Raw genomic sequence first — 27002 nt, forward strand, 5'->3', positions numbered from 1 at the left:
GGAGGGGCCCTGCGCCGTTGCTAGGAAACAGGCGCACAGGCGCGCAGGCGCGAAGGCAGTGAAAGGCGCGAGGCTGCGGCGCCTGAGGTGCGGTCTCGGTCTGGTTCTTGTGTGGTCCGCGCTCTCCGCATCCCTTCCCCATGGAGCTGGAGGATGACTTCGGTGAGGCTCGGGACGGGGTCTTGCAGGGGGAAAGGGAAGGAAGAGGAAAGAAGGGGAAGGTGGTGGCCATTCACTGTGTGCAGGCCCCAGCCTGCCCCGCCCCTGTGCGAATAGCTCTGGGTTTGTCGCTGAGCTTTGAGTGGAGCCAAGGAGGCTCCAGTGGGTTGTTGGTTATTTTAACTGGGGCAATCTTACATGTGGGTGCCACTCTGGTAACCATGTAATATTGGTAATCTGTGCTTCAGCTGTGGGCTTTAGGAAGTATCTGGGTAAAGTGACTTAATTTGGTTAAAGCATTGCTCCCGCCTATCCTGTGGCCTCAGCTGGCTCCAGACACGTTTTTAGGATTGTTGTGGATTTGGGTGTGCAGGCAGCAGGCTTAGGGACAAGTGTTTCCTTCGAGCATGGCATTGCTGTGGTGCTGGAGAGGCTGTGCTCATTACAGCCTTGTGTTAATTGCATCTCTTTACCTGATCAGGCCAGCTCGTGTGTTTGGTTTTGTGTTTGTTGTTTTATGTAATATGGTGAGAGCTTTCCTTTCCCTCTTGTCTCTATCTCCTTCCTTTCCCTGGTAGTGCACTTGGTCTCATTTGCATTGAGCCACTTCAAGACAGAAAACACTTCTGATGGCTCTTACAGGGACAGTGGAATCAGTACAAAGCTCGTCAGTCCTTCTGAATGTTGAAGTCTTTAGCTTTCAGCTGTTCTCAATGACCTAAACTGGCTAATAGAGATGAGAGGTGCTCACAGGTAGCAGAACTGACTGCAGCAGCACTGCACAGCTGAGTTGGAAAGGATTGGGTCTGTCCTTCCTTCCTACTGGCTCAGGCTCACAACTTTATCTTGTGGCTCACAACAGAAAGTCTGCTCATTGTGACTGGTGAAATAGCATCTTCCTTGTCCATGGGAGAAGGGTTGGAACTAGATGATCCTTAAGGTCTCTTCCAACACAAACCATTCTATGATTCTATGATCTTAACCAGCTGTCAGCCTGTGGGCTGATACAGCTCCCTGACCTGGCTGTTGAGACAACTGAGCACCAATGCATGTGTAAGAGAAGGGGATGTGATGGCAGGGAAGAGGCTAAACAGCAGCAGGCCATACTTGGGTCAATTTGAGATACCAGGTGAGCAAATCCTAAGTGTGCTGAAAGCACTGTGCAAAAAGAGTGGCAGAGGAGAAATGATGGAAGAAGCCAGGTCTGTTTCCCTGGTGTGTACCCCTCAAGCAGACCCACAGGCAGCACAAGCCACCTGTGTTTCCTTCTGATTGCCCCTCTTCCTCACTAAGAACATGGAAATGTGTTCTTTCCATAGATATATTAATATTTATATTTTAACATAAGTATTCAAGGCCAGGTTAGACAGGGCTTGGAGCAGCCTGGTCTAGTGGAAGGTGCCCCTGCTCATTACAGGGGGTTGGAACTGGATGAACTTTAAGGTCTCAAATCATTCTATTGTTCTGTGAATATATTTTATCTAGAGATAGATAAAAATCTGTATCATGTATGCCTGCAGTCATGCTGCTTCACTGTTCAGTGTCTATGTTCTTAGGTATTTTAGCTGCTTTAGTAGCATTTCAGCTCCTATAGAATTGCCTGACTTCTGAAAACATTCCTTTACAAGTCCCATGCACCACATGAGGCACACTGCTTCCTTGGAAATGAAACAAAATTTCCGGGTGTTCTTCATCCAGCAAAATTAGCTGTTGATCCAGAAAGAGTTGTTTCAGGCTGACAGTGCTCCTGGAGGGCATGTCGTCATCCTACTGATTCTCTTCTAAGATAGCTGGAAAAGTAGTGCTGTTTTCGTTCACTTTGAGTAAGTGTGGTTACCTGCCTAATATGGTAACTTAAAGGGTTGTTATGCTTAGTGCTCAGTGACAGACTGTTCTCTGTCTGTTTTGACTAACATCCCAGTCACAGAAACTTCAAAATGAATTTGGTTATGCAAAACAGGTGCCTGCCTTAATGAAGGATTTTGAACTAAGAACAACCGGTTTAACTCCTTAAGATCACAGCCCTGAGGTGATGGTATGTTTTTTCCCCACTTCACTGTGTTAGTGACCCTAAATCTTTTCTTCCTAACCATTTTTTTTTTTTCATTCTACTAGATGTTTTGGATCCAGATAGATTAATACAATGTCCATATAATAAACATCATCGAATCAGAGCCTTTCGGTTTCCCTATCACCTTGTGAAGTGTAGGAAGGTAAGCTGAACTGCCAGACCTGTAATTCTGTGCCTGTGAATATGGCGTGCATGTTCTCATTCTTATTGCATTTTCTTGCTGGCTGCTGTAAGTTTCTGACAAATAGCCTTGTTTAGCCTTTATTTCATAACTTTATTATTTGATTAGTAATAGCTTCAAGCACGTGTTAATTCACCCATTACCAGTGTGGCTTTGTTGAAAGGAGGTAGAGATTCTTCATGGTCAGGTCAAGGAGGAAACTAGTCTCTTCCAGCAGCTCACATGGAGGTCAGATACATTTTTCCTCTTTAAGTTGAAGCGAGAACTCAGTCTGAGTTATGTGACCTCTTTCTGGCTCATCAGAGTGGAAGTGTTGTGATGTTGAAATTCACTCTTGAAGTGCTGGAAATGCAGCTGCAAACAGGGTTAGGATTTTTTTTGTCTTGCTAGTAACTATTTAAGTGCATCTGTCAGAAGCTGTACTTCCTGAGCTTAGCGCATATGGGAGAGGGCTTTTTCCCCTCCCCATCTTTTAGCCAGAATTTAAATACAAATCATTTAATAGGAAGCATTCCTTCCTCTCTTCTCCTCTGTTGTCCTCATGGTTTATTTACTTTAAACCTGCAAGTGCTGGCATCTGACTGAGCATGAGGTTTTGCTGATACCTTTTAAAACCCAATTGTTCCTCTTTAGGTTTACCAATGTAACTTTGACAATGTGTTTTTAAAATAGTATAACAGTGCTGTGTCTCGCAGTTAAGGTATAGTTGTTGGGGAGGTGTCCTGGTATCAATACTTACAAACAATTCATTTTTGTGAAATTAGAGCCTTAAAAAATATTAACTAACTAGTGAAAGCGGGGGACAGAACTAAGTGGCAAGTACCTCCATCATTCCAACATTAAAGGGGACTGAAATTTTCCTTGTTGACCCCCTGAAGATTTTGGCAGAAATACGCATGTGAGTTAGGTGAATAGTGTTGGCAAGAGAACTTTGAACCACGTTGGGTTTGTCCTTGTGTTGCATAGCTGCTGAGCAGACAGTTTTGGCAAGCTTACCTAGTTAGGACGAGGTGAGATAGTGGTCACCAGTCAGACACGGTGTCTAAGTAATTAGCAGAAGAAGGGCTCAGGGATTATCATCTGATCCATCTGAAGATGCTACTGTTTTCTTTGTAGTGGCAAGCGTCTGGGTGGAGATTGGCCTTCTTACTTGGTAGTTTGTTGAATTTCCTTTGCATGCCCCATGCATAAAATCTAATTAGATGTTTCCAACTGCCTCAGCTTCCCATTGCTTGTGCAGAATGTAGCCATGTCACACAAACAGGGACACTCCAAGCAGAGCAAGCTGAATCCTTTCAGCTTGAACTGCATTAGCATTGAGAAGCTTCTGCTACGTGGCAAGAATAGCTTGCTCAGCTAATTGAAGCAAATGATGGACACATGAAGACACAGCAACCCTGGCTGTATAGGCTGGGTAATGACAAACACCTTGGATGTGCCTGCAGCTTGTGCTGCAGTCACATATTGGTGGTAGTGAGGAGACACTGCCTGGAGCACCATCAGTACAAGGCACTTCTGCCTCTTCATCTGCCTTGGGTGAAGGCCTGTTCCCTGACCAGCAGAGCATCTCTCCCCTACTGTTATTAAAATAGTTTCATCTGTGCTTTAAACCATGCAGACATATTGCCAGCATTGCAGCAAACTGTAGGAAGTTTAGCTGAGGGTATGTTTCATTTCAGTAAACTCAATGGTGGCTCAGTTTCTCAGTGAACTGTGTTTTAAAGAACAGTCATGTTGGTTCCCCCTTCCTTGTTTAGTCTTTATTTTATTTTTATTTTTTTTCTTAAGCAACATCACAAATATCCTTGAGGGTTTTTTTTCTATGGGTTAGCAAGAGATAAATGAACTTGAGAGATATGGCACATGATTTTGGTTTTCCCTTGTCTAGAGCTACCCTAAAGTTGCAAAGGAATTGGCCACGTGCCCCTTCAACGCTCGCCATCTGGTTCCTCAAGCTGACCTCAGCGATCATATAACGAAGTGCAGTGACAGAGGGTTCATTGAGCAAGATGTAGGTAAGAGAACCACTTGAGCATAGAGAAGTTTGGTCATCCTGGGGACATAAAAATCTCTTTTTTGTAAGGACAGCTCACAGAATGACCAAAAAGTGGAAGTCAGATTATTGTCTATAGTTTTGTGTGGCACAGCAGCTTTGGGAAAACTTGAGTCTAAAGCCAAGAGATGTTTTACAACTTGATCCAAAGCATTTAATGCCTCTAAAGCAGGACTGACTGCTAGTCACTGAGTTTTCTCTCTTCCTGAAGTGAATCAGTCCTCTGACTTCAAGAGAGATCAGATGAATGCTGTGAGCACGTGGCAGGCACCTCCGTGTGATGAAGACTGGGAAGCAGGTGAGGAACTTCCCCATCTCCCACACCTCTGCCTTCTCCTTGGTCCTGTCCTTCAGCTCTACCTGGGACAGTGTGGAACTAGAGATGCTGTTCACTTGGGTCTCACTTGTAGGACACCTTGCTTATGCTCATTCCTAAAAGCATGCATCTCTTCACCCAGCAGGCTTTTCTTGGTGTAGAAAACTATTCAACATGCCTGCCATAACTGGCACGGAGATATATTTCCAAACCTCTGCTCCTTCTCATGTAAGGTTTTGTATCTTATGTGCAGTGATGATAATGGAAACTTGATAACTTTTATGTTCCTCAGTTAAATGACAGTGAAGCAGACACATTCATCATTAGATCAACCTTTACTCCCTCTTGAGCATGTAGAAATATGACAGCTATTCCTGATCTGATGGTGGTTGCTGGAGTTTTATTTCTGACCCATGACATCTGTTCCCTTTTGCAGAATTGCTGGAGCAGTCAGATTCCCCTTTTATTTGGGGCACGTGCAACTCTGGCATAAACAGGTAGGGAATATGAGTTTGATTCCTTACAGTAATGTTTTCTATAGAGGGATATTGCAGCCTGTTCCCAATCCAGCTTCTATGATGTGACATGTGCTGACTTTGCTTAGTGTTTGTCTAAGCCAGTATGCAGCAACAGTCCTGCATTTGACAGCTCTGCAGGTCTGTACGAGCTCAACCATGATCTATCTCTCCTTCCATAAAGGGTGGCAACAGTTCTATCTGATTTCACTTGTTACACTTCTTGGAATACTTCCTAGTGTTCAGAGCATATATGTGTGTGTGTGTGTGTATATATAATATATATATAAGTACCATCCCCTTATGTCCCTGCTCTCCTCTGTGCTGTTGTAAAATGCATGAATTTGATCATCTGTCAGGAGAAGTAACTGTAGTGTTTCAGTTCCAGTACCACCTTTGAGCAAAAGAATTGCTTGCCTTCAAGAGTACGTGCCCCTGAGTCCTCCCCATACACTGTATCATGGAAAAGCTGTAAGTATTATCCATGTTTTGGCACTGTTAATTCTGGAGATGGTGACTGTTGCTGTAATCTCTGGCTGCAGTAGTGCTCTATGGCCACTGCTACGTGGGCAGGAGGGGTAGTATGTAACACTTGCCTTCTTGAGAGCAGCTTCTGAGGGAATCTGGTGTGTCGTGGTTTAAGCCCAGCCAGTAGCTCAGAGCAGGGTAAAACTAGGACTGCTTAAACCAGGACTACTTGGGGGGAAGGTGTGGGAACAAATCGCATCTGGAAGTGGGAAGGAGCTTCCCTTGTTTTAGTGTCTGATGCTGAAGTCACAGACGGTTATTTGCCATTAACTACAAAGCAAAAGCTTAAAGATGCTTCAGGGAATGGCTGTCTTGTTTCCTACTTGGAGCAGCTAACTAAACCTGGTACTTGGGGGACTTTGTAGTGCCAGTAGTCCTGTAGTGCCAGTAGTCCTGTAGTGCCAGGCTGAATCTGCCAAACCAAACTGGAATGTCACTTGTAGATAACTGTCCTTGGTTGCTAGATCTTCCTCCAAGCATTTGTTTTGTAAGTTAACCTCATCTTCATTTGGTGACTGTTACTGAGTAGATGGACTGATAACTTTACCTATCACCAGCTTGGAACCCTTCCCTCCTCTGACTGCAGTGAGTAGTTAACAGTAGTTAACTGTGAAGTTGTTCCAGTGATTTGGAAAAGGCAGAACTTTTGTGAAGTGGTGATGGATTTCAGGGGGTGGGAATTTAAGTAGAGGAGGTAGGGTCTGATTAAGTTCCTAATCAAAGAAGTGACAGTGGGAAACAGACCAGTACAGGGGGATTGCACATATCCCTAAAATCTTGCCCCTTAGCTTGATGCTTTAAAACAAGTGTATATTTGAAAAGAGGCCCTTTCAGAGTTGTGTTTTGTGCTAATTGTAGAAGAGAGGCTGTAATTATGCTGGGCGAAAGGGGAGAGAGGAAATGCCCTGCAAAAGTGGCAGATATGTGTGAATTCAGGCCTTGGCATAGCAGGAACTATTGGAGTCCTGTTTTAGTGGAAATCATGAACCACACAACAGAGTGATTTCCAGGAATTTGTACCCTGCACCATAAGCATGTCTTGCATCTGCAAAGCAACGCTCCCTGCTGCTGTTCTCAGGAGTGTATGGTGCTGAGCGTGGTTTCTGTGGGACTTCTACTGGACATATCTGAGAACATTTGGTTGTTTGCTGGGAAGGTGCAGAAAGCTTTCTCTGCAGGAGGCTTTCTAATGTCATAATATCTGCAGTCATTTGAGGGCCTGTTGCAGGCTGGAGAGGATATAGTTCTGAGAGTTTCTTCAGCCTGCAAGGAGGCTGAGACTTCCTGCTATGTAATGTTGAATTAAAATCATCTGGATCAGCCAAAGCTGGAAGAGTTTTTCCCTGTGCAAGCACTTTTTGCTTGTTATTTTGTCAGCATCTGAGATTGTCCACATAGGGTATGGGAAGTGTGTAGTTTGGGTTTTAAACTACATTGTCATTTACAGAGACTTCTGCCTTCGTTGCTGACGTCCTGATCAGGCCTTTGAAGCTTCAAGCCTTGACTTTGTCACATGAGCGATCCTGTGGTGCTTCAGGTCATACGTTAATGGGGAATCCTTTGTGACTTCTTTACAATATGAGTAATACCACGCAGGGGAAGTTTAAAGAGTACACCTAAGTACTCAGCTAGTTTCCATTAGGGTTTTTAAGTTTTCTAACACATAAAACATGTTTGAGGTTCTAACATAACTGGTCTCTGTGGGGGAGGGTGGAGACAGGAATAGTTTAAGTCACTCGGAATACATTTTTGGGTCTGTGTAAATGTTTGGCTTAAGCAGTGTATTTCTAAAAGCAGATGCAAAGTTAAAAATCTAAATATACAAAGAATTAAGAAACCACATCTGGTATTTGTTGAGAAAGAAATGCTTTTCACATTTTGAAAAGTATGTATGTTCATCAAAGTACTGGATTTTTCCCATTTGTATTCCTACCAGTGCAACACAATGCATGTTGAGTAGAATGTACAAAATCAGATTTATCTTAAAGTTCAGTTCTGTTAAGGTTCTTGTTGATAATTTAGAATAAAAATGTTATGAGTACTCTTGGACTCATTCATCTGCAGAGATTTGTTAGACTCTCGTTCTGTTGAGTAAGGAAATGCCTCCGCAGTAAACCCTCCACTCAGCCTTTATTTGATTTTCCTTTTGCCACTTCAAATGAAAGTGGTGGCAAATGTCAGCTTCTGGATTGGCTGCAGTAGCTTATTTGCAGGATTTGTGGGCCAGAGCACTGTAATTTTAGATAGATGCCATAATTGGGCTCCATTATCCTAATCTCATTTAATTGCCAGTTGGTGAAAGGCTTAGTGCAGTTAACTACCTGCTTTTTGTTGGGTCTGCACTGCAGAGGAGGTGCAGAGAAGGGCTTGGAAGGTCATGGTTGTGACTTCAGAACATCCCCTGGCCATAGTAATTGAGGGGTAGGGACCACAAGAAGTGGGTTTGTCTTGTAAGGTGAGTGTGACCAACACATGATAGAGCTCTGAGATCTGAAATCCCATATCCTTAGTCTCCTCAAGCATGTCCTGCATGCGCTGCTGCCTTTGAAGAGCAGGAAACCTATCATGTTACTGTTCCCTGCAGTTATTTGGGAGGGTTGAGGAAAGTGATTAACAGGCTGCAAGGGTGTAAAACACAGAGATGACCCTCCTCCAGCATTATGACTATGTAAACCCCCAGTATTGTCTGTCATTGGGCTGTCAGCTCCTTCTGATTGTTTTGTATTTACCACAGGACAAGGAATATTTTCAGCAGTATGCTAAACGGCAGCTACTCCAAGGTGGCAGAGTGAGGACTTTCATATGGCTATCACTATGGTCACAGCCACAATATTCCTGTATTAAACTCACAGTCTCTATTGATGGGTAGGCTGAGCAGTGCTGGAACCTTTACCCCTTCCCTAGAGGCTAGATGTGGCCCTTGCCAAGAGAACTTGATGGAATATAGGCAAATACCAACCCCTCCTGGTCTGCCAGGGAGGGGTTTTGAGCATGTACTTACTTCAGCCTCAGTTTCTTGGAAGCTCAGCAATGCCTGTGCTTGCTCTGAGCACTCTGGTGGGTGCATCCTGCCTGCTGGGCCGTTTCTGCCTTGTCTGGGCTACCAGCGTTGTGGCAATAGGACTGGTCTGACTAGAAATCCCTATGGATATCTGGGATAGAAATGGTTGTCAGCAGTTGCCATTTGTGACTCGGAGAAGAAGCATTTTTTCTCTTGAGGCACAGATTCCTGGACACACTGGAATTCCTTGTTGTTGCTCCTGGTGCCCTCTTAGGTTTGTTCAAACTACTGTGTAACCAAATCCTAAATGTGCTAAAAGCGGGTGCAGAAAGAGGGGCAGAGCAGAAAGGATGGAAGAAGCCAGGTCTGGCTCTGTGATGTGTACCCCACAAGCAGACCCACAGGCAGCACTGGCCACCCATGTCTTCCTCTGGCTGCCTCTCTGAGAATATGGAAATGTGGGCTTTCCATAGAAATAGTAATATTTATATTTTAATATAAATAATATATGCATTATATATTATGTATAATATATATAAAATACATTCTAATATATTATAAATATTTTAATGTAAGTGTTGAAGGTCAGGTTGGACAGGGCTTTGGAGCAACCTGCTTTAGTGGAAGGTGTCCCTGCCTGTGGCAGAGGGTTGGAACTGAATGAGCTTTGACATTCCTTCCAACACAAACCAGTGGTTCCATGATAAAAGTCTTACACAGTATTACTGTGAAGACATGACACCATCCCCTTTGCGTTATGTTACAGCTCACAAAGAGGTATTTTTCTTCTACTGTTGAGACATTTGATATTGTTACTACAGTCACAGGTAGTGTTATTGCCTCATGTTACAGGAGATGTTGCTTTTTGTATTCTTTACTGGATGTTTCGTCATTTAATAAGTGGTTTGTAGCTGTGGGGAACTTGAATGGCTGCAACCCAAAACATAAATTACAAGAGAAAGGTGATCTTCCACACCTTCCATACTGAAAGATGCAAACTGGGCTACTCCACATGAACCCTTTCCCTGCTGGTGCCTTCTCCTCTGCAGAGCCTCCCTCTTCTCTCCTTCCATTCTCAGTGAACTGGGAAGAAAATCCACTCTGCGTTTCCCATCTTCATTCTCCTCATTGCACACTTTCTTCCTCCATATGCAGGACATTCCTGGTTTATGCCTCCCTGCATGTTTCCATCTGGCTCCACACTCCCCCTCCTCGTGGTAGCAGAAACAGCCACCTCTCCCTTTGGTGGAGACTTCCGTTCCTTCAAGTGGAGTGTCTGCCACTACACACCTTCCTAGGCAGGCAAACAGTGGGAGAGATCGCAGGAGGAAAGACTTGGGTCACTCAGCTGCCTCCTCTAGTGCCCCCTTTGGCTGGAGGCTTTCATTCCTTTTGCTGCCAATGTGTTTATACAAGCCCTTCCTATCCCTCACTAGTTTCAATGCCAGCTGAGCTTTGTCCGTCACGGAGCTGATCCCATTCCCACTTCTGTAAAACTTCCTCTTCACGTCTGAGCTCAAGCAGGCATTCCCCATTTGGCCAAGCCAGCTTGCGCCTACCTGTCTCAGTACTGAGAATACTGGAACATGTCCAGCTTGGTGAGGTACCTGAGCACGTTCCATGTTAGCTAAGGTAAAAACCTCCATTTGGTTGAAAAAAAAATTATCTTTATTCCCATCACATGAATCACATCATGTCCCACCCTTGCCCCTTCATGTATAAAATACTGGTAAAAAGGGTTTTTTTTTTCCAGAGGCAAGTTAATTTCCAGTGTCCTCTCATGAGAACAGTTCACCCAACAGCTGGGATACTTGGCCATGCCACACGAGTTCAGAAACAAAACAACTCTGAGGGAAATGTGGTCTTTAGGAAGAAAGAAAACTACAGAGAGCCGCAGCAGCAACATCTGTAAAGATATGAGGGTTTCAGCTCTGTCTCATTTCATGTTAGCAGGAATCCTGAGCCCACCTGTGTTCCTGCTGCACTGACAGAAGCTTTGAGGGGTTTACATGTCTGACAGAGCACAGATGCTCTTGTACATCATTTTGGACTTGGCATTTAGTACAGATCTGCTGAAGTCACAGAATCACAGAATCACAGAATCCCAAGGGTTGGAAGGGACCTAAAAAGATCATCTAGTCCAACCCCCCTGCAAGAGCAGGGTAACCTACAGTACATCACACAGGAACTTGTCCAGGCGGGCCTTGAATATCTCCAGTGTAGGAGACTCCACAACCCCCCTGGGCAACCTGTTCCAGTGCTCTGTCACTCTTACAGTAAAGAAGTTCTTCCTGATGTTAACGTGGAACTTCCTATGTTCCAGTTTACACCCATTGCCCCTTGTCCTATCACTGGATATCACTGAAAAAAGCCTAGCTCCATCATCCTGACACCTACCCTTCACATATTTGTAAACATTGATGAGGTCACCCCTCAGTCTCCTCTTCTCCAAGCTAAAGAGACCCAGCTCCCTCAGCCTCTCCTCATAAGGGAGATGTTCCACTCCCTTAATCATCTTTGTGGCTCTGCGCTGGACTCCTTCAAGCAATTCCCTGTCCTTCTTGAACAGAGGGGCCCAGAACTGGACGCAATATTCCAGATGCGGCCTCACCAAGGCTGAGTAGAGGGGGAGGAGAACCTCTCTTGACCTACTAACCACTCCCTTTCTAATGCACCCTAAGATGCCATTTGCCTTCTTGGCCGCAAGAGCACATTGCTGGCTCATGGTCATCCTCCTATCCACCAGGACCCCCAGGTCCCTTTCCCCTTCGCTACTTTCCAGCAGGTCAACCCCCAACCTGTACTGGTACATGGGGTTGTTCTTCCCCAGATGCAAGACTCTACACTTGCCCTTGTTAAATTTCATCAAGTTTCTCCCCGCCCAACTCTCCAGCCTGTCCAGGTCTCGCTGAATGGCAGCACAGTCCTCTGGTGTGTCAGCCACTCCTCCCAGTTTTGTGTCATCAGCAAACTTGCTGAGGGTGCACTCAGTTCCCTCATCCAGGTCATTGATGAAAATATTAAACAGCACCGGTCCCAGCACCGACCCCTGAGGAACTCCACTAGTCACAGACCTCCAGCTAGATTCTGCGCCATTGACCACAACTCTCTGCCTTCTTCCTTTCAACCAGTTCTCGATCCACCTCACTACTTGATCGTCAAGCCCACACTTCCTCAGCTTATCTATGAGGATGCTGTGGGAGACAGTATCAAATGCCTTACTGAAATCAAGAAAAACCACATCTACCGCTCTACCATCATCCCTCCACCTAGTCACTTCCTCATAGAAGGCTATAAGGTTGGTCATACATGATTTCCCCCTCATAAAACCATGTTGGCTGTTCTTAATGACCCCCTCATCCTTGATATGCCTAGTGATGGAGTCAAGAATAAGTTGTTCCATCAGTCATCAAATCCAGTTACCCAGGTAGTTCCTTCAAGCCCCACACTGTACCCCTAGACAGTGAAAAGCAAGGACACTGCTTACAAAGGGGAAATCAGCCAACACAAGTACATGGAGACCCTAAAAGGGCAAAATAGAGAAATGTATTAAAATGCCAACATAGTTTCAAAACCAGGAAACAAAAAAACCAGTTCCAATTATTTTATGGCTCCTACCACAAGCCAAATATAGGAAACAAATTGGCTTAAGTCCCACTTTGGTAGAAGACAAATGCTGCTATGCCAGGTCACAAGTACATGAACTTGACACACCATCAGAGGACCATGAAGTTGTAAAATCAAGGTGGAACTGGACCAGTTTATGGGAACAAGAAGATTTGCCAGGGATCCCTTAAAAGGTGCCCAACTGATCTCAAAGAGGATCTCTCAAGTGTACAGTATCTGAGTCTATGAGATTTCAGATTTAAAATGTAAGGTTGATTTAGATACAGGATTTAAAGATACAGCAAGACAGGTGATTTATCACTGCAGACTTCCCCTCCTTTTAATTCCCTCATCCCTCAAATAACTGTACTTGATCTGCTGACGTGTTTCCTTGGGAAGGCCTGGTGGACTGAGGAACACAGAGCACAGAACACTTCAGAAGCACCAAGCACACTGAGAAGCAGAAAACAGACAACCAGAAGGCGTGCCGCACGCTGGATATGCATCGAGGCTTTCTTCTGCTGAACCGTTTGACAGGATTATCTAGGCACTGACAGCAGCCTGGCCTTCACTTCGGCATCTGCAGGAGCCAGCCAGTGCTCTGAGCCCTGGCTCTTCTCCCACCCTGCGTTCCAAGTATGAAGCTGACTGGCCTGTAACAGCAGATCAAGCTGGGTTCTCTCATCTGGGCATAAAGCTGTACCACAGCCCGTAGGTCAGGCAGTACTCAGTTACACACCTGTACAAAAGCTGCATAAACAACAGCTAAACCCTGCTTCACTTGCCCATATTAACCCAAGTTCACTTTGTACAGTTATTAATACCATTTCTCCAGACTGCGTAATAAAAGCAAAGCTCATTGCATCAAAGACAGAATGCAGAACTTGTAATCTGTTACTAAGAGACTCACAACCATTCCAGACAGAAAAATACCCAAGGAATTGCCATCATTATGCCACATCATCTGAATATGGCCCTTCTGTGTTGGACATCTGGAAGTGCTCCAGACTTGTACACACATTGGGATGGGAATGTATCTGAAGGCTGATTGAAATGGATGATGCCCAAAATCTCAGGAAGGGCAGTTCCAATGGAGCCCCCCCCCAGTCCGCAGGGAAAGTGCCATATTTAAACAATGAGGCATTTCATAACTGTGAGGAGATACATCTAAGCTGGCTGTCCTCACCTCTGTGAGATGATGTGTATGGGAATCTTTCACAGTAATTCTGCAGGTACAAAGGGTAACACAGAGAACACCCTTCCCAAGCGTGAGGGATGTTTTTAGCATCCCAAGGCACGTAACTTCAGGAAACTCTTTTGACACAGCTCATTTTAAGTGAATGGTCTGTTGCCCTGATCCCACTGTTATTCTGACCAGCACAGAGAGCCCATTCCAGTTCTATGAACATAAAAATCAGAAACCTCAATTTGAGCACAGTGAGGACTTGCCTGCTTCATAGACTCAAAAAATACCAGCCACAGAGCACAAAACCCCAACCAACCACCTCAGAAAGTGACTACAACTCACCAAAACATGATGTGCACTAGCATTAAAAATGTCTTAAGAGGTTATATTTGGTACTAGGCACAGTGGGATGACACAGGCTTGATGTGCATCTAGCTGAAAGCAGGCAGTACAGCATTCAGCTTCCACTGGGAAGCTGCAGGGCATAAAAAGGTACCAAAACATACCTCAGAGGAGAAGCATTTCAGCCTGAAACAGCAATACTTGTGCTGGTTAATACTGTATGTGTAAACAAAAAAGTTAGCTGAGGTTATAACCGTGCTTTAAAACCCTTCCCCACAAATCCATCTCCCTCCAAGCAAAATAAGTGAGTTTGCAGATGGGAATCCTTTACTTCCCATCTTTCCACACACTGGCTCCCCAGCAGTGTGCTACAATCGATGCAAGTTCTCCTCAGAGGCATTCTTCATGGCAAAATACAGTAATCAGGGTCCCTTCTAGCTAGCACAGGAAAGGCTCATTACATCTTATGCTCTGCCTTTGAATCCTCTTATCCCTACCTGTCCCTATCCAAAAGGACACTCCTACCTTGCAACACAGCTGGGTGAAGTTTTCACTGCTGCTTCCTACTTAACAGATTCTTAAACTTGCAGACAATGAGGTGAGAGCAGGAGGGGATGGGGTTATTTTTTATAGGGCCATTTTCAACTATAGTGTCCCCAGAGAAATTTGTTTCCCTGCATGCTTCCCACATGAGTGTGATTTGTGAACACTGGAGTTCACAGGAGGGGCTTATCCAAAGCAGCACTCAAAGGAAAGTACACTTTGGAGGACAGTCCATCTTGCTCCAAAAGACCATTGCCTCTGATAATACAGTTCAGTAGCTCATGTCAGATACTGCACGACGAGAAACATAATGACACAAGTCAGGATCATTCCCCCAATCATGAAGTATTTATCTTGAAAGGCTCGCTTCTCGATCAGCCGCATCACTGTGTTGGATAAGCCCAACATGTTGGCCACATCCAGGATCTTCTTATGAGTACCCTAAGGATAAAAAGACAGCAAAGAGAAACAATTAACCTCATGGTCCAACACTTCTTATTCCACACAGTCCAAGAGTATTTCATCATGGGTTGCAAGTGATGAATTCTGATCAGTGGAACCTGCTCTTAGCCAACAATTCCTACAATCTAAGACCAGGACCCTGGCAATAGCTGAATGATGAGACAAATTAATTCACACACATGAACAGGAATGTGGTTAAAGATACAGAATAATCTGTCCAGATGGAGACACCATGAAGAGCATCTTGGAAAACGTGCACTCCCTACAGAGGCATTAAAAGTTTTCCTGGTCCTTTTTCAGACACAGTCCAATAAGAGCTTGAAGTTTCTTCATCAGACAACCTTTCTTGTACAAATTCCCTCCTGCTGAAGCACAGTTCATACCAACAAGAGGTTGAAAAGTGGGTCTAGAAACTTGTAAGGCTAATGGCAGAGTGCAATGAAAAGGCACATAAAAGTGTAGTTAATGTGATTTCAAGAAATCTTTCCAGAGAAAAGCACTGAACAAAGGGTGCAGACAGGCCCACACCTCAGTTCTGTTTCACTGCTGAAGCAGTTGGTATTATTCTGAATGGGGATGCCACTGGTTTCCACATCATGAGCAGTAAGCACGTGACAGGTAAACACAGTAAGCTGCAGGACAGGAGGCAGCAAACACCCTTGTCACACCATGGTAATGATAACGGACCTAGTGTCTCAAAATGTCTTCTGGGACCAAGTCTTTAACAGCACACCCTGCTTCAGAAAGCCTTAAGACTTAGTTATTTCTTCTCTGAGCAGGGGCAATAGCACAGATTCCCAGCACAGTGCTCTACTACCTTCAAATAAAACCTCTACCTTCTGGTTCTCCCAGTTCACCAAATCTGTGCTTGCAGGAGACTAAAAAAGGTAAAATTTGGCAATGGCTTTGAGTATAAACCTGACTTAAGATCAGAAAAGCTCTTTGAGGACCAAATCTGTATCAACTATATTGGACATACATGCACAAACAGTTTCTCAATCCATAAAATACACAGAATTGCAGTAGCAAGTGAGATAACCAGTTTCTTCTGTGGAAGGCCCTTTGCTGAAATCAGGTTATGTCTTTGCTAGTTAAGACATAATCACTTTTTTCACCTCATTTCATACCCCTCACATCAAACCCTGGATACTCTGCTTTCAAGTTCAGCATTTCTGTCTCTGCAGCAATGTTTCCATGCTAGTTCACAACGAAAGAAAAACTTGCTTGGAGAATAGAAACCAAATAGGAGCTTTAAAACCAAAGCAAACAATAGGAAAGTGAAGACTCTTTGAGTCTTGCAGTCGGTGGAACAGTGGAATTGTACAGCCAGAACAGTTAAAACCTTGCAATAAGTTGGGAATACTTGGTTCATACACACTTATATCCAATACCCAAGAAGTTACATGGACTAACAAGCTTCCAAATGAACCCGTTGATCTTTGTGAGCTGTCTCCAGGCTGACTGCTTCTGCCAGATTTGTAAATGGGCAACAAAGTCTTTGGTATGTAAAGACAGCTAAGGTAAGGGATAAAGGAACACGAACAGCTATTTCCTCATCTGTGAGTGAGAAGATAAATCCCCCTGAAAACATAAGGACCTGATGCTTCCAAAAGAACAGAATTCACAGCATCCCATTCTTAAACACAAACAAAATAAAATGCAAGGAAACAGAACATAACGTTCATCACTCCAGATACTAATTACCACGCAGGTGAAGACTGCTAGGCCATCCAGCCACCAAAAGAGCTTAAAGATGTTCCTGATAGGATTATAAAATGTAAAGATTTCAAGTTTAGTTTAAATGGAGTTTGGGCCTTCAAGCATTCTCAGCTTGAAGCAGTGTAGTGGAAGAAAGTCATGTATTTATTTTATTTAAGTCATCATAAACACAGAAAAATGTGGGGTCTTTTTGGGAAAACAGGATGCCCCCACCTTTAGTGTCAGTCTCTGGTCCCTCAGGCCCTGAAGGATGTTGGTCCCACTGCCAATAAGATCATCCATGCCACGATGGGCATTCTGGAGGGATTCATTAAACTGTAATGTTTCGTCGATCGGTATGGTGGTATCAGAGTCCTGTGGGGGAAATGCAGGGTCTTGGTTACCTTGCCTGCTCACGCACACAGTCCACACATAGCTAGATCCACAAAAAGAACATGCAGAAACGAATGTGGCAAGAAAACCTTGACAGGACTTGAAGGATTATGTTTTAAACAGATACTAAATACATTCATATTTGAGTGGAAAAAGGTAAGAGAAGCCTAGGGGAAGCAAGCCAAAAGGCAAAGTTGATCAGGTGTGTTCAACTGCAATTAGTTCTCAAAGGCTAAAAAGTCAGATTAAAAGTGGAGAATTTCTTATAGACTGATCTATGTAGGAAAGGGTATTACAAGAGAGAACATCAGAAGTAGCAGAAGGTCATGTGATCCCTGCAAGTGAGAGACTTTGATTTAGTATCACATTTCTAAGTGACAAAAGGCTTGCAGAACACTCTGTAAGTTTACAACATGGTGTATGTTTCTGATGAGGGCAAAAAGACATTGACTTTGCTCCCTGAAGGTCTGATTCGCTCAGCACCCAAGGCCTAGTCTTAAAAAAAGCCTGAAACCATTAAAAAGAAACATTTTTTCCAGAAAAGATGCATTAGCTCAAATACACATCTTGAAATGGAAATAACTGGATAAAACTCTGTAATCTGGACTGCACAAGAGAATGGAGGATGTGATCGCTTTTGTCTTTCAAAGGCCTCCAGTTTAATCTTCTCTGGACACCTTTCCATCCAGAGAGTCAAGACAGCAGCTCATCGCTCCCACCCTGGTTTATGAACAGGAATCATGATACTGGTAAGAGGTAAGCATGGAACCACTGGCCAACCTGCTCCCATGTACTCAGTACAAGAGCTGCCAACATGCAGAATTCATATTTAGGCAAAAGATGGTTTATACCATGCATCTGACTGCCAGCTGTAGGTTACACACACACAACATCATCGAACTTGCTCTGAGGAGACTCTGGTGATTATTACAGAAGTTAATACAGGAATGACATGTATGATCCACTGTCAGATGTTGTACATCCTCGAGGGGTGTGCTGCTGACAGTAAAAGAGTGAATAAAGGACAAGAGCTGTTGGCAGCCACAGGGTCAAAGTCAGTGGATGAAGGACCTGTGGCAGCACACACATCTCTGATCAAACATCAGTGAAGCACTAAGGTGAAACAAGTGTCTTGTCTTACATGAGCCTGCAGAGCAGGAGCACTTGGATTTGCAGCTGAGCAGCTCTTATTTCAGGTATGTGTAAGACTTCAACTTAGCAAGGATTCGATTTCCTAAATGAGGAGCTTGTAGGGTTTCATCATATACCCCAAGGCAACAAGAAAACTACCAAAGATTTGACCCTCCTCACAGGGAGACTCAATGGCATCATCTCTTTCATTTGCTGTTAGAGGTTTTCTCCAGAATGGTACAAGGGAAGGCCTTACACATGAAGACTGAATTTCTCTTTGAATTAAGCAAATGTTCAGAACACTGCTACAGCTTTCCAAAGCTGTTCTGTATGTTAAAGTGATTTATTCAGGATGCTTACATGCTCAACTGTCATTTCTATTTAATAGGGTAGTGTATAAATAGAAACATGTGAACTTCTAACCACAATAGAGAGGCCAATAGCTGACAAATCAATCATCAGTTTCCTATTAAAGGGTCATTCTACTTTAAAAGTCAGAATTTTATTATGAGTTGAAAGAAATACAAAATAATAATGGTTTGGTTTTTTTTCCTTTCATCTTGGGGCACCTTTCAACATCTAAAGGAGAAAAAAAAAACCAATTTGCCATTTATTTTGTATTTGCAGAGCTACTGCTCTTCAAAACTGTTCCACTTACAGGTGGTTTATTTCTGGACAGTTTTTCCTGTAGGAAAATGTCTCCATATTTGCGGAGAACACCACAGGGTTTTAAAACCAGATCAGGTTTCAGTGTTCCTTTCAACCTAACGCTCAGGCTCATCTTTATGTCAGGCTTTGAGAAGCGCACTGAACTTCCCAATCTCAAGAACATAAGACTGCTCACCTTGATTCTTCCTTGCCCTAACAACACAGATAAGGAGTGATAAGGTAATGACAACATAGATAAGGAATGATGGGTTATACGCAATTAACAAGAAAGAAAAGAGAAAGAAAAGAAACCCACAAAAACCAAACCAAAGACTAGCTTTTGAGTCACAGCGAAATGAAAGTGGAAAGCAAACCTAAATTATTTAAGCAAAGGAATTTGCACTGGGGAACTTCCCAGTGGAGGAACTAAGAATTAACAAGAACAGGTGGAAACACATCCCTGTTATTAAAACTTTTAAATCACTTACAGATAAAAAGCAAGGGTTTGGGTTTTTTCCAGCTGTGTGATTTGGACAAATTAAAGCTTGCTGACATCTACTGAGAGCAGGGTGTGTAACTCAGACAGTTTACAGATGTCAGGATTTGACAAAGGCATTGGACACAAATCCAAGTCAAACGTGTAAGTACATTTGGTACCTAACTCATTTTCCCCTTTGCAACTACCAGATAAAGTCAGGCACTGGATAAAACAGGAGCAGCAGCTTCTGGAGTCTTTTACTACTGCCTCTTAATGGCTCAAATGTCCCTCATGAGAGCTGTACTTTTTCAGCACATATTGTTATTCTTTTCTATCTTTATTCCATTTACATGTCACAGCAGCATAAGAGTCACACCTATGTCTTGCCTGAAACTCCTCTGAAAGCCTAGAGCTTCTAGAATCCAAAGAGCTAAAGCAAAGACTATTTACATTAGTAGTGAATGTACGTGTAAGCAACTCCTCTCGCTGTCGCTCCTGCTGCTCCCGGATGTAACGGCGATGCTGGAAGTTCCTCAGAGCTGTCTGCAGGTGCTGAACATCATACTTGAGCTGGTCAACTCGGCTAGAAAAGATCAACAGCAGCAAGACATTTCCAGAGATAAAAATACCATTCTTTTCCAGTGTTCTTAATTTATAATGCTCCATTATTCCTATTAACAGTGACAAATAGTAAAGAATAATGGGTTCTATTTATCTATTAGATAAAAGTCATTCAAGCTTAGGCCTGTATTCCAGGCTTAGATCTTCCGTGCCTGATTTTTCTACTGAACAGGTGATTATTTAACTGGGGACTAAATGATATACTCGGACATCCTCTCTTCAGGAGTTATATATATATTCCTCATTTAACACAGATCTGGAAAGACAGTAGGATTTGTACAGCTTCTATATCATGACCCCCTTTCCATAAAAGATGAAGCTTTCAGGTTTCATTAATTAGCTTCAAAGTCAGCAGCAAATACAAGAGACCTCTCCATTAGGCCAAAACAAATGACATCCAGAACTCTGTGGCCTTTACTTATATTTTTGATTACTACAAAGATAGCCTAGATGACTATTTTAGATACTGACCTCTATAATACAGCTGACATGAAATCCTCCCCTAGTATCAATAAAGACGTATTAGGACCAAACATTAATAGTGGAGTCACAGAATAAAGTAGAACTGAAGGTCCTGAGCAATTTGGTTCAACCTCCTGCTCAAACCAGTGCTCACTTTAGAAACCTCCTTATTTTAGTCACCAACAGGTAGGAAAATGCTCCAGAGAAAACTATACCAGCTGAAGTAATTCTACTCCTTACCTCCACGAATGCCATTAAAAGCAAATGCCATATAAAGAAATTTAAGCATCCAAGTGATATGTTCTGATCATCTCAGAACAGAGCCACAAATCCAGCTCCATCACCAGTTTATGGTTAAACACAGGAAAGCGATTTTGCCCTCTGTGCCTCAACTTTGCTAGCATAGAGCACAGAAATAAGTTACACAAAGTACAAAGTTTTCACTCGAATCAAAAGGCAAAGGGCTTCAATGAATGTAATTAAAATAATACCAAGACTACACTATCATAGCAAAGGTGGTGAACTTACAGTTTAGCATTCTGTCGCTTATTGGGAGGTTCTTTGCTGGACAGGATTTCCAGACGTTCCAAGTTGCTGAAGATATTGTCTATTCTGGCCTGAATTTCATTTTCTACCACTGCAAGGGAATAAAAAAGCACTCAAACCAGTGTTTAAAACCTGACAGATGCAAATCCTTCCCGGATAGGAGAAAATCATCAATAACCAAGAACTCCAAATATCATGAGAAGCCACTTCTTTACCACAATAATTTGAGACTTTCGCCTTTCCCTCCATCTTCTCTGAGGAAGGAGCTAGGAAACCCCCTGCTCTTTCAAGATATCTGGGCCTCTTTCCCTATCAGCTCCATGTATTAGGATTTAAAAATCCCACATTCTCCATCCTCTCCCTGTTCCCTTGGATAGATTCACTCACAGGAGCCAATAGCCAAAATTATTCTCACAACAATGGCAGTTTAATGGCAAACTGTTAACAGAGGGTTAATACACATCATCCATACCTACAGCAGGGGAGACTGACAAGAGCATGGGAAGGATTCAGGAACAGGTAGACTAGACAAATAGCCCAGAAAGACCTGGCCAAACCCCTTTCAAGGGAGAAAACAAGGCCACCATAATTGCCTCTGTAATCATCTATATTGCAATTGCTTCTGTTAACCTGTGTAGAAATAGCAAAGGGACAACAGTACACAGTGCAAACTCACGTACTTTAATGAGGTAGGAAATGGATACAACTGGGGCAAGAGTCATATGCTTTCAGTTACACGGTACAGCAAAACTCAGTACAAGCCACAACCCCCTTCTTATATGACAACTGCATTTAACCATGTCACAATCCAGCATTTCACAACCCAAGAGAACTGCACAGAAGGGCAAAAGACAGGAGCACTATTAATCACCTGCCATGTGGGTTTGAAGGTGAGTTGTAGGGCTGCAGGTACACACCCTCCAGAGCACGTCCAGACTATCGAGAGGACAGAGGCACTGTCAAGTCTGTGCAGCCACAAGGAGAGTCCTGCAGGCTCAGACCTGCTGTAAATCACCACCAAATCCTACAGGCACCATTTGTTCTTATTTTGCATTTAGACTCAAGAGATACTCAGAAAAGCATTATTAACTACCAGCTACTCCACAGTATCTCAGGACTTCCCAGAGAATCCCATTCAGCAGAACCCAGAAAACTGAACAGCACCTACAATCCCTTTTCTTTGCCCTTTGATCTCACACCAACAGTAACTAACTTACATATATAGACACAAATCAATCGAAGTGTCCTAATTCATCTCTCCATCATTTAGTACAGCTAAAGTTAACAGAAAAGCAATCAGGAGAGCAGACAGACTATGTTAGCTTTCGCTAGTCCAAACACTTGTATTGTTATCTTGGTCATCTCATGCTATTGTGAGCAAGAAGGGATTATTGACCCACAGTTGGAAAAGGAAAGCTGTAATAGAAAGTTTGATCTCCTGGCTTTTATTCCTGCTCTCCATCCAAAAGATAATCCTTTTTCCTATAAATTCTGAAATGCTAATATCTAGAGCACATATCCATCCTTAAATATATATCTAGAGAAACAGTATGTTCATTTACTGTCTGCGTAAAATGGTACACAATCCTAGCAGTGTCCTTCCCCTTCAGAACTTCTGATGAGGCCTATTAGCAACTGCTCATACAGAAACTGGAGTTTCAAACACAGGTCCAAAATACACTTGGCAAAAGTCCTGCCAGAAAATATCACAGTGTTTTATTACAGTCATTTTATTAGCACAGGCTTATAGTCCAAATTCACTGAAGCAATTTCAAACCTACTTGTTCTACGTATTTCTCATCAGCAGATGGAATTACAGGTTCTGATTCTGATGGAAAAACGATCATCCTGCTTAAATTCCTGCATTCCAAATTATGGCATCTTCCCCAGAAACTGGACCAAGCATCTTTTGGGAAAGACTGCCAATTAGTGGATGCTTGAGGAATAGTAAAATGACAAAACAGATACACAGTCACATTTCTCAGCATTCTGACCGTCTACCAAACTGAATTTGCAGTTATGTCCACATCCATGTATTCATTAAACCTCCATGACTGCATCACTGCAGGGTTTTATAACCTGTTTATGTTGAAGGCCTCCACAGCAGACCCTGACAGTGAGTTCCAACATCTAACAGCACCAAAAAGTATCTGGCATTCCCATCTCAAGGCACTGCAGAAGCAGCCACAGTAAGCACTAGCTGTCAATGAAGGACTTAGAACAGGAAGATGATCTGAAGTAAAGTCTTGCTCTGTCTTTTCTGCTCTGCCCTTTACATAAACCATCACTTTACTGAAGTGAAATAGCAAAGTAATTCTAATGCGTTTCCAATTGGTGATTGTGTCTCACCAGCTGATCACAACGACTGGAAAGCCCAATTTGTACATCCCACGATAAAGCACACAGGTTAACGATGCAAGCTAAATCAAATCAGTACTGGAACGGGACTTGTCTCACCAATTAACTACTTACAGTGCACTGACTCCTTGTCTGAAGTCTCCAGGCGCCCCATGTAAGACTGGACCTCATGGACTTGCCTTTCAAAAGACAAGGAGCAAACGAACAGAAGTCAGTTGAGAGCTATGAAATCAAATCATTTGTCAAAGCCTCAATATTCAGCTTCTTTTACTTAAAAGTACTTTTTTCAAGCAGAAAAGGAATGAGCTACATTCAGTGCATCAGTGAGCATAAAAACCGCAATGCAATTCTTCAGGATGGAGAAAGCTGTGTTCTCAATGTGCACCTACAAAAGCTTAAAACCAAAACCAGAGGTGAAAAGGCTTCACATTCCCAACCCATTTGTAGCTCCCTTTCTGTATTTATAACCCAAACCGGGGCTCCCACACCTGGCAGCTAAAAGCCATCAATTCAACCCAATCCACAAGAACCATGAAGCCAAGAGCTCAGGTTCACAGCAGGACCCGGTGAGTGCTGAGCACAGCAGAGGGAAGATTTCACCCCGCTCCTCCCTCCCCAGACCACCTTTATCTGTGACACAGCGTGGACTTTACCAGCAAGGGGTCACACGTTTCCCAAAGTGGTTTGTGTCCATCAGACATCTCCAACCCCCAAACCCTACTAAATCAGCATGCCTTAACCTATGCGTATTTAGTAACACAGAAGCACTTGTTTCTAGGGAATCACAGTGGTTTGGGTTGAAGGGACCTCAAAGCTCCTCCAGCTCCAACCCCTGCCACGGGCAGGGACCCCTTCCACTGGAGCAGCTTGCTCCAAGCCCCTGTGTCCAACCTGGCCTTGAGCACTGCCAGGGATGGGGCAGCCACAGCTTCCCTGGGCACCCTGTGCCAGCGCCTCAGCACCCTCACCGCGCAGAGCTTCTGCCTCAGAGCTCACCAAGGGGCGCAGCGAGCGCGCTGGGCCGCAGGCCCCGCACCCGCCCCTCAGCCCGCTCCTTTCCCCGCAGCCCGGATGCTCGGCGCTGCGGCCGGGCGGCCCCGCTGCCCGCGGGCTCACGCACTTGTTGGTGAGCTGGTACAGCCCCTCCATGCCGCCGCCCGCCGCCGCGCCGCCGCTGCCCACGTCGCCGCCGTCCGCTTCCGGCCGCGCCGACCCTTCCGCTTCCTCTTTCCCCTCTCCCTGCAGGGCGCCTGCGCCGCCGCCCGGGGGCGCTGCAGCACCGCCTGCGGGACCGGGTTTGGGGGCCCGCGGCGCCGCCCGGGCTCGGGGCCCTCCTCCGGGAGCAGCGGGGGAAGCGGGGGCGGCTGCTGCGGGCATCCCCCACAGCCGCGCCCGCCGCCGCCTGCGCGTCCCCGCGTCGCGCCCCGGCTCGGGATGCCGGGGGGATCGCCCCGGTGCGGGAGCGAAGCGCGCCCAGAACCCGCAGCGAGCATCAGAGAAGCTGTGGCTGCCCCATCCCTGGCAGTGCTCAAGGCCAGGTTGGACACAGGGGCTCGGAGCAAGCTGCTCCAGTGGAAGGGGTCCCTGCCCGTGGGGCTGGATGAGCTTTAAGCTCCCTTCAACACAAACCAGGCTGGGATGCTATGGAAAGCACCTTGAGAGGTGGGGGAGCTTAAGGCAGACCGTTCGTGTCACACTGGTCATCATCTGATACCTTGACACGGGAACAGCCTCCAAAGCGTTGATTTCTTCTGCTGCTGCTCATTTACAGTTAAGGTTGTGTCAGTTAAGCATACAGGCTAACCACATAAGAGCAAGTCACTGAGCATCCACACGTGTAAACGAGTGAAATAAATACATGTCTTTAATCAGTGAGAGATTCTCGTTCTCATGTTGGTCAATGGGAAACTTAACATGAGCCGGCTGCAGTGTGCGCTCACAGCCCAGAAACCATCCGGATCCTGGGCTGCATCCAAAGCAGCGTGACCAGCAGGGCGAAGGAGGTGATCCTGCCCCTCTGCTCTGCTCTCGTGAGACCTCACCTGGAGCATTGTGTGCAGTTCTGGTGTCCTCAACATAAAAAGGACATGGAACTGCTGGAACAAGTCCAGAGGAGGCCACGAGGATGATCAGGGGCTGGAGCACCTCCCGTATGAAGACAGGCTGAGGAAGTTGGGGCTGTTCAGCCTGGAGAAGAGAAGGCTGCGTGGACACCTCCTAGCAGCCTTCCAGTACCTGAAGGGGGGCTACAGGGATGCTGGGGAGGGACTCTTCATCAGGGACTGCAGTGACAGGACAAGGGGTAACGGGTTAAAACTGAAACAGGGGAAGTTTAGATTGGATATAAGGAGGAAATTCTTTCCTGTTAGGGTGGTGAGGCACTGGAATCGATTGCCCAGGGAGGTTGTGAGTGCTCCATCCCTGGCAGCGTCCAAGGCCAGGTTGGGCAGAGCCTTGTGTGGGATGGTTTAGTGTGAGGTGTCCCTGGCCATGGCAGGGGTTTGGAACTGGATGATCTTAAGGTCCTTTCCAACCCCAACTATTCCATGATTCTATGTACCCATCCTTTGATGGATTACACTCTACCTGCCCTGCCCTGCCATGCAGCAAGCCAGGTCTCCAGCGAAAGATCATCTCTGATGTCTAATAACTCAAGCCACAGAAATCACATCAGCCTAAGTGCATCAGTAAGAAGCATTGCTTCAGTTAGCAACAGGAACAAATCCACCCACTCCTTGTTCTTTGCTGTCCCCTATCTGAGCCATTGCACCCCATTTTCAAACACTTTCTGGAAACAGAGATGTTGAATGAAAATAGATGCCAGGATTTCTCTCCTGGCCAAGGCTTTAGGAAGTATCACAACAAGTTTGATGAAGAGGCAAGCACTGAGATACAGGAATGGATTCTGTTCCTTTGTAAAGAAATTGGGGTTTGCCAGAAACAAGAGGAGCAGCTGTTGCTGTTAGACTTCAGGTCCTTCCAGGAGGAGTCCTTCAGCAAATTGGCTCATTTAGACACAACAGCCAGGAGCATGGAGGGGGAAAGAACGGGTTTTGTTCAAGGAAAGCCTCTGTATTGTAAACAGGATAAAAGGGGATGGAGAGAGTCACTTATCAATGTCTGATGTGTCCCCAGGTCATTCCTGTGTAGCACCTACTGGAGAAAAAGGATTTCACATTCACCGCTCTCAGAAAGCCCAAGCCAACGGTGGGGATTTTCTCTATCAAATGATCTACAGACACCCTGTGCATTCAAACCCCCATCGGTGCATTCCCCATCGCTCTCCTCTGGCTTGTAGTTTAAAGCCTTGCAGCACCAAAGGGAAAGCTGGGTCCTTGTAGGCTCTCCTTTGTTCTGCCTACACCTCCCTGCTTTCCCCTCACAGCCATGGGACTTTGTTCTCCCTCTTTACAAACAGACCCTGATGCTCTGTTTAAAACCAGACCCTAATAATGGGTCTCTCCCTATTTCCCTAAGCATGATCCCAACAGGTACAGAAACTCTTTCCCCCTCCTCCCTCCCTCCCTCCTTTATTTCAAGCACACAAAGTATTCCCAGCTCTTTGCATGCTTTCTTGGTTCTAATAACTCTGGCTTTAAAAACAAAGGAGTGCCGAACCTGAGGGCATGCCGCGGAGGCAAGACATTTAGATGGATGCTTGATGGAGACTCCTCACTTAGTCCAGCTGCAGGCCATGGGGCTGC

General features: G+C 44.8%; 2 protein-coding genes across 4 annotated transcripts; one reads left to right on the forward strand and one right to left on the reverse strand.

The window, feature by feature from the left end:
- The first annotated feature begins 28 nt into the window (after window positions 1-28).
- GTSF1 (gametocyte specific factor 1) lies at window positions 29-13264 on the forward strand. 2 transcript variants are annotated; one of them, XM_065699135.1, is made up of 7 exons: window positions 29-162; window positions 2275-2372; window positions 4300-4426; window positions 4676-4762; window positions 5217-5277; window positions 5678-5766; window positions 12830-13264. In XM_065699135.1, exons 1-7 carry the CDS (start codon window positions 141-143, stop codon window positions 12841-12843), a joined length of 498 nt encoding a protein of 165 aa, XP_065555207.1. In that variant the 5' UTR covers window positions 29-140; the 3' UTR covers window positions 12844-13264. The 2 variants fall into 2 exon arrangements, with proteins under 2 accessions (XP_065555207.1, XP_065555208.1); XM_065699136.1 differs by lacking the exon at window positions 12830-13264 and adding an exon at window positions 7271-7886 and having other exon boundaries at window positions 31-162.
- GOSR2 (golgi SNAP receptor complex member 2) lies at window positions 12234-24520 on the reverse strand. 2 transcript variants are annotated; one of them, XM_065699132.1, is made up of 6 exons: window positions 24419-24520; window positions 23413-23477; window positions 20923-21031; window positions 19762-19894; window positions 16896-17036; window positions 12234-14942 (listed from the first exon to the last, which is right to left on the reverse strand). In XM_065699132.1, exons 1-6 carry the CDS (start codon window positions 24445-24447, stop codon window positions 14781-14783), a joined length of 639 nt encoding a protein of 212 aa, XP_065555204.1. In that variant the 5' UTR covers window positions 24448-24520; the 3' UTR covers window positions 12234-14780. The 2 variants fall into 2 exon arrangements, with proteins under 2 accessions (XP_065555204.1, XP_065555206.1); XM_065699134.1 differs by lacking the exon at window positions 24419-24520 and adding an exon at window positions 24295-24395.
- Between the last annotated feature and the right edge of the window lie 2482 nt (window positions 24521-27002).

This window comes from Lathamus discolor, chromosome 20 (assembly GCF_037157495.1).
Source record: "Lathamus discolor isolate bLatDis1 chromosome 20, bLatDis1.hap1, whole genome shotgun sequence".
Taxonomy (NCBI): domain Eukaryota; kingdom Metazoa; phylum Chordata; class Aves; order Psittaciformes; family Psittacidae; genus Lathamus; species Lathamus discolor.

Bases quoted from the DNA above. Each gene is read 5' to 3' on its own strand.
- GTSF1 (XM_065699135.1), top strand. From the start codon at position 141: ATGGAGCTGGAGGATGACTTCG. The intron at 163-2,274 runs GTGAGGCTCGGG...TCATTCTACTAG, and splicing joins GGAGCTGGAGGATGACTTCG to ATGTTTTGGATCCAGATAGA. The intron at 2,373-4,299 runs GTAAGCTGAACT...TCCCTTGTCTAG, and splicing joins ACCTTGTGAAGTGTAGGAAG to AGCTACCCTAAAGTTGCAAA.
- GOSR2 (XM_065699132.1), bottom strand. From the start codon at position 24,447: ATGGAGGGGCTGTACCAGCTCACCAACAA. The intron at 19,895-20,922 runs GTAAGTTCACCA...GATCTTTTCTAG, and splicing joins AAGCGACAGAATGCTAAACT to CCGAGTTGACCAGCTCAAGT. The intron at 17,037-19,761 runs GTAAATAGTCTT...TTTCCCCCACAG, and splicing joins CACGTACATTCACTACTAAT to GACTCTGATACCACCATACC.